Consider the following 13,813-nt stretch of genomic DNA (forward strand, 5'->3'; position numbering starts at 1 on the left):
CAGAAAGCCAAAGTAGCACAACCAAGACTATTTTGAACATCTAAGTATGGAGTTAGCTCTAAAGCAATTTGGGTTTAGTTGCGGGATTTTCACCTTCCTTCCCCTCTCACCCTCTGTAAATGTACTTGTAGAACATAGATACCAGCAATAGTTGGCTACGTGAAATTGCCAAGGAAAATTTTTATTCTTCATTAGAGAGAACTATTTAGTTCCATCCCTGGCTCCCAATATCCACAGAACAACAATTTTGTGATTATATCCTTTATTTAACAGCCAGCCTGATGATTTAGAAAAAAAAGCCACAGATGCAAATCAGAGTTCTTTTGGAGAGCAGGGGCTTGTGCGCTCGTCTGATTATTGTTCCTGAATAATTCCTAAACAGTGTCTCTGCTTTGGATGACACATGGTTCCCATGAAGTCCATTTCAGAATTGAGTCTGGATTCTGAAAAAAGGAGTTTAGAAAAGCTCTAAAAGGGGACTTCAGAAAAAGTCTAAAGTGGGACCGCTGACACAGCGTGACCTAGTCCCGTGAGGCAAAATGGTCCTGAAGCCTCCTGCTTGGCTGCTGCATAATCCTGGTGGCAGTAACATCCTGTAGGTGACTTGGGTTTTGACACGAGTTTGAGGCACGTGCAGTCTGATTTTGCTACATGAGCAGAAACCACACACTTTCCTTTACCCTGGCCTGTGCCTTTCTCCACCCATCTCCCTGTGGTCATTGATTGCTGCCATGCTTTAAAACATGAGCTGCTTGTAGGGCAACCCACCTTATTTATAGTGCTTAGAGCATTTGCCAGGTGGTGGCTGTAGCAAAGGAGCTTTCCCACCATTGGCATCTTTCTCCAGAGTAGCATAACCACTAGGTCATTTCCAGAGTGGAACTGCTCATCATCAGCTGGTTTAGAAATCAAGCTTCATTGGGCAGGGTGGGGAGAACAGACAAGGAAAAAGGACAGGCAAAAGTAGCCCAGGGATGAGGCACTGGCAAATTGAAGGAAGGAGAAGGGATTCTGATTTCTAGCCCTTATTCCAAAGGGTGTTCATTTGCTTAGCTGGTGTTTCATTTAAGACCCTTGTTTCTTGTGTGAACAACCAGGATGTTCAGCTTGTGCCTATAGCACTTACAGCTCCTACAGCTTCCACCTTCTTCAAAGGACAGCTGTAGCCTGTAGCTGGCCTCTTTCATTATCACTTACGTTGGTGGCCTGCTCTGCAAGCATGCAAAGTGTATGGCTTCCTTTTGTAGTCTCACTTTTGGTCCTGGAAACTGTACTGTGAAGTGCTTCTTGGCATAGGGTTGGTTTCCTGTTTACTTCTCCCTTCCCTCCCCCCCCTCCTTTTTTTCCTCCACCCACATCAGTTCATCCACTTCCTTAGTCTAGCTTTGACTTAGCCGCTGTGGCTCACCCTCCACTATGTTTGACCACTTACCAGACTGGAAAGGAGATTATACAGTTTGCAATGGTGTCCTTGAAGCATCTAAGATGCATGGTTTGGTTTACCATAAGAAAATGTCACTGAAAGGTGCTGGTGTCGTTACCACAAGAGGTACAAGAACCTGTTTCTTAGACATGGTTTCTGAAATCACAAGGGACTAATATTACAGCGCAGAACATGCCTTTATCAGTTACATGTTGGCAAAGAAATATCATTGCGAAGCTGTAGGGAGATAAATAGATTTAATCTGTAACATAAATGAGGGTTTATAAAGAAAATAAAGAAAGCTTTTGCATATGTGAATAATTCACAGATGGGTATGTTACGTTTGCTACGTATGATAGGCTAATGCAAACGAGAAATTTTTTTATCAATAAGGTGAAGATTTGCAAGTCTAAGAAAAAGGAAAGGTTGTAAGTGGATTAGCAGTCAATAAAAAATTATGAGATGTTTATGAATATCTTGTAAGAGTTACATTTGAGTAACATGAAGTGGAAAAATACATTAAAAGTCTTTCCCAGCTATTGTTTCAATATCACTTTTAGCATATCCAAGTGTAGTTTTGGCTATGTTGGTTTCTGAATTTACTATATAATATTGCAGTAACTTAGCGCGGTAGAAGGGCTGTTGGAACTGAGACAGTTATGAAGACAGTTTGGAAGCTAACGCTAATGTGCTGGAGGAAATGCAGAATGTGGTGTAGCCTCCTTCACATGAAGTCAGGGTGTTATTAACTTGACCAGAAGTTGGAGGTTGGATGTAGATTTTGCTGGAAGAATTCCTTAGTTGACCCCATGCAGGAAGTAAAACTAGGCTGCTACAGTGCTCTTTTTGGGCCTTGACATTTCTTGCAAACTAGAATTTTCTTGATGCTTTTTGTATGATTTAGCTTGTTAAACTTTGTCTGTTTGTTACTCTGTGCCATTCATGCATATTAATTCTTTTTGTCCAATTTCGTCATTTTAGGTTCAAGGAAACTTTGACAAAGTTGAATTCAACAGGATGTGCTGGACTCTCTGTGCTAAAAAGAACCTCTCTAAAAGTCCTTTGCTGATTAGCGAGGAAGATGCATTTAAAGTGTGGGTTATTTTTAACTTCTTATCAGAGGACAAATACCCTTTAATCATTGTACCTGAGGAGGTAAGAAACTTAAGCTGTTTAACACCAGTTTGCTTAACCTCCCAGTTAAACTATGTTCATGTTTGCTGCTCTCTAGAGATTTAAGAGAAAAGATACTTTAGATATTGATGGCTATGTGTGTGTCTGTCGTTTAAATAGCCTGGACTAAATGGAACGTGCTGCTTGCCCCCTAGTAGATAGCTTATTTTGCTTTTTGTGAGGACTGACTGGTGCTGGGGACACTAGCTCCAGTACCAGCAGTCAGAGCTGTTGAGGTTCTTGCTTCACTCCTGAGTAGTGCATGTATGTGATCGGTAATCACTGCACTTGCTTATATGTGGTTAACGTTTTGCACAGTTTGTACATCAGTGTGAGTCTGAAAAAAACCCCCTCCCCTCTGCTCTGTGTTACTGTGAGTTGTAAGAGGGGTCTTCAGTCTCCTGTCACCCTCTTGATGAAAAGAAGTACAAACTTTTCTGATCATGTCTGTTTCTGATCAAAAGCAGTCATCACCTGAACACTCTTGCTCGAAATGATTGAATGAATAATACCAGAGAGATCTCTTTATACTTTAAGTTCATGAACAAGTATGGGCAACGCTCAAGTAGGTATTTTAACCCTGAAGCAAGATTTTGGTATCTCTACTATTCTCCCCTTGCGGAGGGGTGAGAGAAGAAGCAGAACAATCAGAACTGTAGGCATAAATAACCTTTTGCAAAACTGTATGCAGAAATCCCAGGGGTTTGCAGTTCAGCACTGGAGTACTGATTAATAAATATTTGCAAATTGCTGAACAGTCAGGGACCAAACCAGTCTGATTTACATGCCACTGTGACATAACTGTTGGACTCCAAGCTGTTGTGCCGAACCATAAAGTACAGATAACTCTTCCATCAAAATAAACTGCTTGGTTTTGCGTTATCAATCACTTTTTAGCAGAAGACTTCCACTCTATACAATGTTTCTGCTTTTGGCAGGCTGCTGATGACAGGGTCCTATCTGGCATGCTATATTCCCATGAGATATGGGACAGTCTTCTTGCTTGGTTTCCTGGTTTTTTTTCTGCCAGTTCTGGGAGACGGGGGTCATGGTTATAAAAGCAAAGATAGCTCCTTTCTTAATGGTGCCAGATTTGGCTTTGGTAGAAGGTCAGAGCCACTAACAAATGTCAAAACTGGGACTCAAATCCATGTCTCTGGTTTGTTGTTGTGTTCCCCACTGCACAGCTTGGCTTACCTGAGGGTAGATATTTCCCATCTCCTTATTTGTTGGCATGGTTAAAAATTTCAGACCTGCTAGCTCTGGGGTGTCAGCATTGCTGCTTCCCTCCACCAAGCAAGCCACCAGATTCGAGCTGCCTTCAGTAGCTGATCCCAGGTAATGGCACTGTGTCTCTTTGTTGGCAGATGGGTTGCGGAGTCAGCTCCGAGCCCAAAAGAGGTTTTCCAGATTTCATAGCTGCTGTTTGCTTTCCTTCCCATCCTTAATGTCCACGGTTAACCTGTATTGCTTTTCTACTTGGGTTATTTTTAAAATTCTTAGGGTGGATCTGTGTCTGTATCTCCTTCATCATGGCAAGATTTAAATTGTGCAGTACTGTTTAAAGAAAGCTTATAGAGCCTGACAAAGAAAGGCTGCTCTGTTCTTATCATATACAATGCCTGTATTCACTCTAACCTTTTGCCTTAGACCACACAGGTAATATAATCAGCCAGCAGAGGAATGCTGTTTGTTAAACGCACTCCTTTCTGGTTTGCATTGGCCGTTGTCGCGTTCTCTGACTCTAGAAAATTCCACATTTACTTATTTACCCTTTTACACAAAATTCCAAAAGTAAAGAAGCAAAGTCTCCATTTTTGTCGGTTTTGCTTTTTCTCTGTGTGACCTTTCATATCTGCCTTATGTTCTTATGTCTGGGTTTTTTTGTGTTAAATCTAAACTCCAGATTTGCAAAGCATTTTTTTTTGTACAAACTTGTTGACTTACTGCTGAGAATTTCCACCTGAAAATAACTCTTTTCAATAGTATTCAAAATGGTACTGGTAACTAGTAAAGGTGGGATTTTTTTCCATTTACTTTTTGTGCCTCTTGAGTTCATAATAAAGCTTGATTATATATTTAGTCTTTACCACTTTATATTGCATGCTTTCATTTAATTACAAAATGGCTTCTACATCATGTATAAAGTGAGGGGATTTTTGCAAATTAAGGAACAGAGGAGAGGGTGATGGAAGCATTGCAGTTTTGTGATGTTTATGTTTTGGTGAGAGAGATGTAAATCTCTCATGGGTGACTATAGCTTCCCAGCCAGGGAGCAAGCTTTCCTTCCCTCCCTGTCTGTTGCTCTTATCGTTGGCTGAGAATATTGCAACATACAATTTACTGCAGTTTCTGGCTTGTTGTCCTTTGTGTGGGATCCAGCTGTTTCCCCTCCTCCCTCCCTTCCACCTTGTAGGCTTTTGGGTTTTGCAGATTTTGTTTCCCCTTTATAAGTAACTAGGGAACTTGCCTCATACTTTCAGGTTGGAAGGGTGTGATCCCTTGAAGATTTTTGCATCCCATCTTGTGGATGGGAACATTAAAACAGAAAGAACTTCTTAAGTCTCCAGTGAATGTGTTGATACAACTTCATGTGGCTATGAGGCTGCCTTGTCTTCCTCCTCCTTGGAGGAGCTGCTCTTTGAGACCTGCTTGGGAGCATGATTTTCCTTTTTTTTTTTTTTAATAAGTGGTTTCTGCGCTCATTTGCACAATGTCGCATCTGGAAAACTCCCCAGCTTGTCTGCAGTTTTGCCGCCTTTGCACTGTGCTGACTAAACACTGAGGCTGCTGTCCTTCCTTCTTGCCCATGTTGCATACCTTTGTGCTAGTGCTGCTGTGCTAGTCCTTTTATATTAGACAGCTAATTGTGGTGGGGCTGTTACCCCGTCTGCGGAGTGTTAAGTCTTGATTCCCTGCCCAGGTGTTGAATGGGCACCAAATTGGAACAGCTACAACTCAACCAGAGAGGGGAAAGCAGGCTACTTTGAAAGGCTTTGGAGATGCAGGCTGAGGAAAGCTTTAGAAGGAGCGAAGTGAGGAAAGTAGTCACAAAGAGGAACTTTGAAAGCAGTGGAGAGGTGACACAAGGTCTAGAAGTTGCTCATTTAGCAGAGGCCAGACTGAAAGCTAGAGGCAGCTTCTGGCCTGCGCTTCTCACCTGCCGTGGAAGGAGAGATGGCAGCCCTGCACTTGAGGGAAATAAAGTTAGTAAAAATCCAACATGGGGAATGGCTTGGGTTTGGGATGTGACTTTAAGCCTGAGAGGACCCCTCTATGTTATGGGAAGTCAGGTCACAGAGAGGTAAGAGCTGGTGGCTATGCACGGTGCTGGACTCAGCTGGTAATGGCCTTGGGCTCCAGTGTTGCTTCTGCTGGCTGCTGGTGGGCAGCTGAGCAGTAGGGAGAGTTGGAAAAGCAGAGATCCATGAATGTCTGTTTTGCAAAGGTGCTCGTGTCCTGGGGAAATGTGAAATGGTATCAAGTCTGAAAGCTCCCTCCCCTTTCAAGTGAGAAGCCTTGGTATGCACAAACTAAAACACTTCTATGAAATGGGTGAATGTGGTATTTCACATTTTCTCCAGATGGACTGGAGGAAAACAACGCTGTATTTTGTTTTCTCTAGTTAAAAGTACTCCTGATGGACAGCTTTCAGATTAATACAGTTCTCTGCTAACAACAGAAATGCCTTCTGGTGCAGTGGGCAGAGCTTTACCAAGCAGCTATATTGCTAATGCACCTGGAAAGCGGGGAGCTGGGTGGGAGCTCCTTCCCCTCCCTGCAGCCAGTCTTTTCCATTGGATCGTTTGAGACGCAGACATCCAAGTGCGTGTTTCCTTCAGCTCTCACAGGCGTTACCTCTTCCATGAGGTGTGGCTTTCTGTGCATTTGAAGATGAGGTAGTTTTTTTAGACTGAGGAGGTGAAAGTCTGAAGCTGTCCAGCAGTGATTCTTCTGGAGGCATTTCTGGCAGAATGAAGTTTTTTTTGTGACCACGTTTACTTCCTTGTTCTGCATTCTAGTACAAAAACCTGATACTGTGAATGAAATACAGGGAATTGAACCTTGGCCATTCAGAAATAAAATCAAAACTGATACACCTAGAATGAAATCTGCTTGGGGGGGGGGGGGGGGGGGGGGGCGGTAATTGACCTGTGCTCTCCATAAGTTGATGATGATGGTTAGAAAGATTTTTCGTGGCTTATGACTTGCATCAGTTCTTCCCGTTTCACTACCTTTTTCCTTGATCACTGCAAAAAATAATTTTCAGCTTACGCAGCAGGTTGTCCTTAGGGTTTACATGTTTATGTGTTACACTGGTTTTTGACTTGACCTTTATTATACTATTTAATGCTAATTTAATTTAAAAAAAAAAGAAAGAAGATGATGGCTTACACTGGATAATGACCACAGCTTTGTTGCTGGAAAGGAAGAAACAAATGTTTGACTTAAAAGTAAGTGATGGTCTGATCGGATGAAAAATGCAATTGATGATGACTGTGAAAGGGGATATGATTGTTTTCATGTCTCTTGCCCAGTAACATATGCTTCCACAGAATTTTGTACAATGTGAATAGACTTTTTACATCTGCTCTTGTTAAAATCACAAACCTTATTTGAATAGTATGAACCAGAATAGCCTTGTCTGCCATGCTCTGCTGGGCATGAAGGCCTCCTTAACGTAATTTTTCATTTCTCATCTTCGAAGAGACCTACTTGTATATCAGAAAAATATGTGAAACATCTATGATACTTCATTACCGATGGAGGATAATGCCAGGAATACCTGCGAAAGGAAAAACAAAAACAGACATGGGAAAAGAAAATACCCTCTGAAAGATAGCAAACGGGCTGCATAGCTTGTGTTAAAGAGCCTCTGTTCTTTTTGTTATTTTTTGCTTTTTCTTGGCAAAAGTCTAGATGAAAAGTTTCTGTTGATTTTAGATGGAAGCTGGTTTTCATCCTGGGGAGCCAGTTGGTCCATACTGGAGTACGTAGCGTTAGCAGTCCTCCCATGTTTGTACGTCCATAGCTGAAAAGTAAGGTCCGGTCAGAATAGTAGCAAATGTTGCTTCACGTTTGCTTTTCGACACTGTACGTTTTAGCCATGAGAGTAGCTTATGTTTGAGCCAGTAGACTTAATTGGTCAGTTATTTGCTGAGTTGACATGTTTCTTTGTGGAGGAGGGGAAATGTCATTTGCTCTCAGAGGTTCCTCATTTCAGCACATAATGAATGGTGTATTTGCTTCCACGCTGATCCAGCTTAGTTCTATTTACCTCTCACTGCTCCATATTGATACCCCACGACAACACTCACTGCTGCTATTGAGCAGATATGTTAGATAAAATTTTTCTGGGGACTTTGGTTAGTTGTGTTATCTGAATGCAAGATAAGGCTTGAATTTTTTTTTTAATTTATTTTAGAAATTAAATTGTAATATGCACAGGTCCTTTTTCAGTTAAGGAGAGTTAGTGTATTTAAAAATAATTAGATACTTTATGTACTTTAATGGGATTATAGGATGTTTGTGGTCATGTTAGTGACTTGTAGATGGGGGTTAGCAGACTTAAATGTTTGAATCTGTTCTAATAATCAAAATAAGGTAAAATGTGTACAAATTACATTAAAGGAAAAGGATATATTGACTTTTTTAGTGTGTTACGTGATAACATGTAGTAGCCAAGAGTTTTGCATTGCTTCTTTTCCAGACCATTAATTTGATATACATTTAGTTCATATGGCTTCAGCAAAAAAGTGAAAAAATCTGTCCAGGTATTTTTTTGCCTGTGTCCCTTTGTCTGCAAGTGAGTCCTAGTACTTTGAGATAATTAACCAAAGGAATTTGAGAGCTGCATGCCTCAAGCAGGCTCAGAGGTTGTGAAATCTTGGAACGATACATTTTAAAGTTAAAGTTCATTAAGTTTTAATGCTTTGGGTTTTTTTTTTTTTAATCACTGCCTAGCATTTTGTCAGGTATATTATCTACCTAATTAAGCCTCAGTTACTGTAGCTTTCCTTTCAGCTGAAGTACAGGATCGTAGCCCAGAACTGATGCTGCTCAGAGGGGCTGAGCTGAGTGGCAGAAGGTGTTTTGAACATGGGGAAAAAAGCTGCTCTTGCATTGGTGCCAGAACTCATTTAAGCTCATCAAATCCAGATTTTAGGAGGTTTGTTTTGAAACAAGTTTGCAGTGCTACTGTTCTTGCATGCTGTGAAGGGCTTTTTTGGGTGGGTGGTGTTTTTTTTGTATAAAACTTGTCTGGACTAGGAAGTAAGCTGCTTCCTGCCTTTAACTGAATGCTGAGGATTTATGTTAGTTGATGCTCAGGAGCCTTGGATTAGTTTTTTAATTTAAGGATTTTGGAGACTGAAAGTCAGCAAAGCATTTTTTAAAGATTTTTAAAGGAATTAGTTACTGAATTTTGTAGAAATCCAGTAAAAGTTGTATGTTGGCTGCTTGGGAGGGCGTTCTAAAATTTCCTTGCTGTCATGTGACTATTACCTTCAGCGATTAGGAGCTGTGCGTGGAACCACCGCAGTTTTATGACTCGTTCTGGTGAACAGTCTGAGTACGAGCAGCAGTGAAGATGGTGCAGCGGAGCGCTGGCGCTGCAGCAGCAGGAGGCCCCTGCCACCTCCCTGGCCTGCCTGGCAGGGCGAAGCAGGCGTGCGGGCATGCCCTCCCTGCGAGCTGCTTTCCCTAAACCTGGGACAGAGTTGGAAGTCACTTTCCGTGATTACCCTGAACCTTGTACCCTGCGTTAGTTGCACTTGCCTACATTTGAATGCTGCTTTTGCAGAGGCCTCTGCTTGGATCCTGTCTTTGCTAGTAAGAATTGCATGAGGAGCTAAAAATACTTGAATGCCTTACTCGGTGAAGCTGAAAGGAAAAGCAGTGCTCTCTACAATTTCTGTAATCCCTGGAGGCGGATTCTGTGCCTGACTAGCCTGTCTTCTCTTAAGACAGTCTTTACAAGGAGGACACGCCAGCCACATCTCAGAGGGATATACGCTTCCTGCTCATTCGACAGAGCAGGAACTTGCCTCTAGACAGTGCAGCAGCTTTCAGTAGCTTCTCCATTTTGCTGTAGCATTAGACCACATGCTACTGGAGTAGGAGCTGTGAGACTAAGAACAGTTACTGGGCTGAAATAGTAAGAAAAGCCCCACCCATCTGTAGGGTGAATTTGGTAATTTATTGCTTTGCCATATGGGTGTGTTCTGCTACACGCTTGTGTGTTTCTTGATCATAGATGTGAGAGAAAGGATGGGATTTGTCTGTACCTGTTGCAAGAGACAGAAGCAGCAGCCACAAAATTAGCATGTATGCTGCATCAGAACCTTGAGGCTGGGAGTCCTTGTGGTGAAATGCGTGGGGGAAAAAACACTTCATTTCTTTGTACTCCCAAATCTCTCACACAGAGACCGCTGGGTGCTCAAAAGCCTATTAGACCAGCTGAAAAGTGCCTCTGAACTGTATCTAAAAAGTTAATTTATTCTGTGGTGAAACACGCGGGGCTCTCAGCTGGGATTTTTCTTACCTGTAGGAGAAATTACATTGTGTTTTCAAGCAGTGCTGAGGAACAGAGGTGAACCAGCATTGATGATTAGAAAAACGGGGTTGTGGAAAGCATTTGGTTTCCACCGCTTTTCAGTGAGGCATGTTCATGCTGTACACTGTAGTCATTTTTGATAATGGGGTTCAGACTCCTGAGTCAGTGTTTCCGAAACAGGTGAACTGAAAGTGGAGCAGACTGTCCTGAAGGACTAACCTCCAGAAAAGCAGCATGTAAGGAAATGGTGTTATTCCCATGGGCACAGAGAGAACCTGAAACGATTGTGGTGCTTTCCCGCCCCACCTCCACCGGGCAGTGTGCAGTTCCCACCCTGTTGCATCCCTCATGCCTGTAGAATAGCAGGGCAGCTGGGATGAACCCAGCCCCGCAGCTTTTGGACTGACCTACCAGGAGGTGGTTCTGTGCTGGCCTTGTGGTGGCTGGAGAGAAAGGCCAACCCTTGGGGGAGCTGGTGCTGCCCTGTTCCTGTGGTGGGCTGGTGCGGGAGGGTGCTCCAGTGCGGGGTTACTGAGCACCCTCTCCCCAGACTTCCCCCTTAGGGAGGGTGCAGGCGGCTTTACTGTCTGCCTTGGCTGATTGCTGAAGGCAGTTGGGTTCCCTGCAAAGCTGGTGAGAAATCAGTGAGCCATTGTCCAAAACAGCAGAAGGCCACATTAGCTTGGTCTGTCTTCAAAACTGGGTTAAATGCTGTGGTTGATGTCCTGTGACTTCAGTCACAGAAGCTTAGAAGCGAGGCTTTTACTTCGTTGTGTAGAGGTCTTTGTGGGAAGGCTCTTGCCAATTCTTTTGTTTAAAGAGCCATTAAAAGCATTTTACATGTGCTCAAAGCTGTAGATGGTCTTAGTTTAAAATGCTGTTATTTAAAGAACAAACAGTGCTGAGTTTAAAAACAACATAAAAAATAGACAAAAGAAGAAAGCCAGACTTCTCTCCCTCTTTTTCATTCTTGTGTTTATTTTGACTAGTGTTATTGGTGCTATTACTCGGGTATGGTAATGCTTACAGAATGATGAAAGATTAAAGGAAAAGGAGAGCTTTATTTTGGAAACAAGAAAAGCGGACACCGAAAATTTGTTCTTTTACTACTCTTGATACATCTGCCAGGATTGTGTCCCGTGACGGAGTGCTTGAGAGCTAGAGAAGAGGGGTCAGGTGAAGACTAAGATATGTGATCATACCTTGGTAGTTTTTCATTTCACTTCTTGTCCAAACTGTCATCTTTTCCTATTTTTTCTAATTTGTTTGCTTTTTATCTTACAAGAATATTTTTTGAAGCTTACTGCTTTCTTGCACTTCAGCCATCACGATTTGGAAGCTGATGCAGGGAAGGTCCCATATGTTCTCTAGGAATCTGAAACACTAAGAGAGGCTGTCAGGTTCAATGCTTTGTTTCTTTACTATGAAGAGAGTAGCTGCTGGATGAGCTTGGCAGTCAAAAGCTCAACTGAGGCAGGAGCCTAAAATCTTTGCTAATTAAACCCCCTACATTTAGGGGCCTGCATGTGAACGTAGGTAATCTAGCTGTAATGACAGTCTCTAGAGAAGCTTAGTTTACAGCTCTGAAACACTTGATTTCCATGCCTGCCGAAAATGATTAATTTCTGTTTGTATTTCTCTACAGATTGAATATTTACTTAAAAAACTCACTGAAGCAATGGGGGCAGGCTGGCAGCAAGAGCAGTTTGACCATTATAAGATTGCTCTCAACACCAGTCGAGAAGGTCTTTCTGCGTGGGAGCTGATTGATCTCATCGGAAGTGGGCAGTTTAGTAAAGGGATGGACCGACAGACGGTGTCCATGGCCATCAATGAAGTCTTTAATGAGCTCATCTTAGATGTACTCAAACAGGTAAGAACCACATAGAACTAACGTTTTAAAGTAGAACAATTTATTGCTTAATTAGAAAATGTTCAACTTGTACTGAAATTTCTTTACCCGATGGGTAACGAGCAGGGGGAAATTAGGTAAATTACTTACAGGGGCTCTTTAACATGAGCTTATTTTTGTAATAGAGAAATTGTGCTGCTGTTCAGATTGTTGTAATTTTTGCAGTATTATGAATGAGTTGCTTGTTGGGAGAGTTTGTTTTTAGAAAGTAAAAGAAGTGTGTTCTGACTTGAAATACAGCCTTTTTTATACTGGTATCAACTGCTTGTTAGCTGACAGAATAGCTGCAACACTGTCAGTTCTTAAACTGGTGACAACTCTTCAGTCTTTGAAAATGTTTTTTTCTAGTTTCACTTACTTCGTAGCAAATAAAAGTTGTGCTGATGATAACCTCTGTATTCAGACAAGGGGGTCTGGACAAAGATATTGCTCCAGCTGAAAGGTCTCCTAAGCTGCCCCACTTCAACAGGGCAAAAAGGTGTAGAAGAGCTCCAGAGCCCTCTCCCTTCTTGTTCTGCTTAGCAGGCTACGTGACTGACAACTTATTTACCCATACTCAAATACAGAAGTCCTGCTGGCCTTTATATTCTTAGCAAACTTCTGTTAGTTTTCAGTTTCTTCAGATTTCTAGTGGCTGGATTTTCAGTCTAGGAATGGCTTTAACAATGGTATTTCTTTCATAGGAAGTATGAGTGTCACAGGGGCCTGAGGAGTCGCAGCAGAGCTGACCTAGACAGCGATTTAAAATTGACTTTTACCTGACAGAGAATTTTTTTTCATCTTTGATTTCTTGGCTTCTTGGTGAGGAGAGAAACAAAGGCTTTCTTGGCAGGCTTTCCTGAGCTGTTCTGAAGAAATCATCAGAAGGTCTTGGCACAGGAAATTCTTTTGGAATATCCACAGAACAATGCAAGAGTCTATTTTTGTTAACTGCTGGTTCCCTGTTGGAGGTGAGGGATAGGGACACACACGCATACACAGAGTCAGTTGAGGGCAAAATGAAGTCACTCTGCTGTTTAATGCCATGAAAATAAAATAACCAGTGTCAGGTCAGTTCTTCCACTTGAAACTTGTGAGGAAATCAGATAGTTTTGATACTGCATTGTGTCTCTCCACCCACACCCTTTTTTTTTTTTAACTGTCTCCCTTCTTTCCTCTCTTGGTGGCTCAGCCTCTTTCTGAAGGATGTCTGAGTGCCTTTGAATGGCTCCTTGACACTTAAAAGTAGTTTGAGTCAAGATTTGGCCCAGTGCCTCCTGGACAGTCACTGGCCTAATGGAGAACGGGGTTTCCCATGAGACTTACAGTCACAGCTTGTACCGTGATACCTTGTTGATTCACAGAATTGTCCTGTTTATTGCAGTGTGTGATTACTTCAAGGTATTAATTAATGACGTACTGTGTCATAGCCAAGTCTCATACTACCGTTTTTATTGTACGCTTACCCTGGATCTCCAAGGCTAATGGAGGATAATGGTGATGATTAAATTTGCGATATTTAATTTTCTGAAAGATGTGTCCTTCATGTGATAGTTGGTGTGAAAAGATCCCCAGGAGCTGCCAGTGTGCTCTTGGAAGATGAGGAGCAGCTGAGGCACAGAAATACAGATTTTGCAGAAATCTGAGGGGAAATGTCATTCTGACTTGGTTTTAAAAGCAAACTTAGTATGTCAGGAACAGGAAAAACACCTGGTTATGACTTAAACTTTGCAAGGCACGAAAGAGTGAAGCTGCAGGAGTCCTTCACACG

General features: G+C 42.2%; 1 protein-coding gene across 1 annotated transcript in view; it reads left to right on the top strand.

Annotated features, from left to right (window-relative positions):
• The window catches only part of SWAP70 (switching B cell complex subunit SWAP70), a 39,555-nt gene that overhangs the window by 12,554 nt on the left and 13,188 nt on the right, over positions 1 to 13,813 (top strand). The window contains exons 3-4 of the mRNA XM_086472141.1: positions 2,405 to 2,578; positions 11,797 to 12,024. Of these exons, the coding sequence (XP_086328267.1) occupies positions 2,405 to 2,578; positions 11,797 to 12,024 (402 nt within the window). The remainder of the gene's footprint in view (positions 1 to 2,404; positions 2,579 to 11,796; positions 12,025 to 13,813) is intronic.

The sequence above is a fragment of the Leptosomus discolor genome, chromosome 12 (assembly GCF_034619465.1).
Source record: "Leptosomus discolor isolate bLepDis1 chromosome 12, bLepDis1.hap2, whole genome shotgun sequence".
Taxonomy (NCBI): Eukaryota; Metazoa; Chordata; class Aves; order Leptosomiformes; family Leptosomidae; genus Leptosomus; species Leptosomus discolor.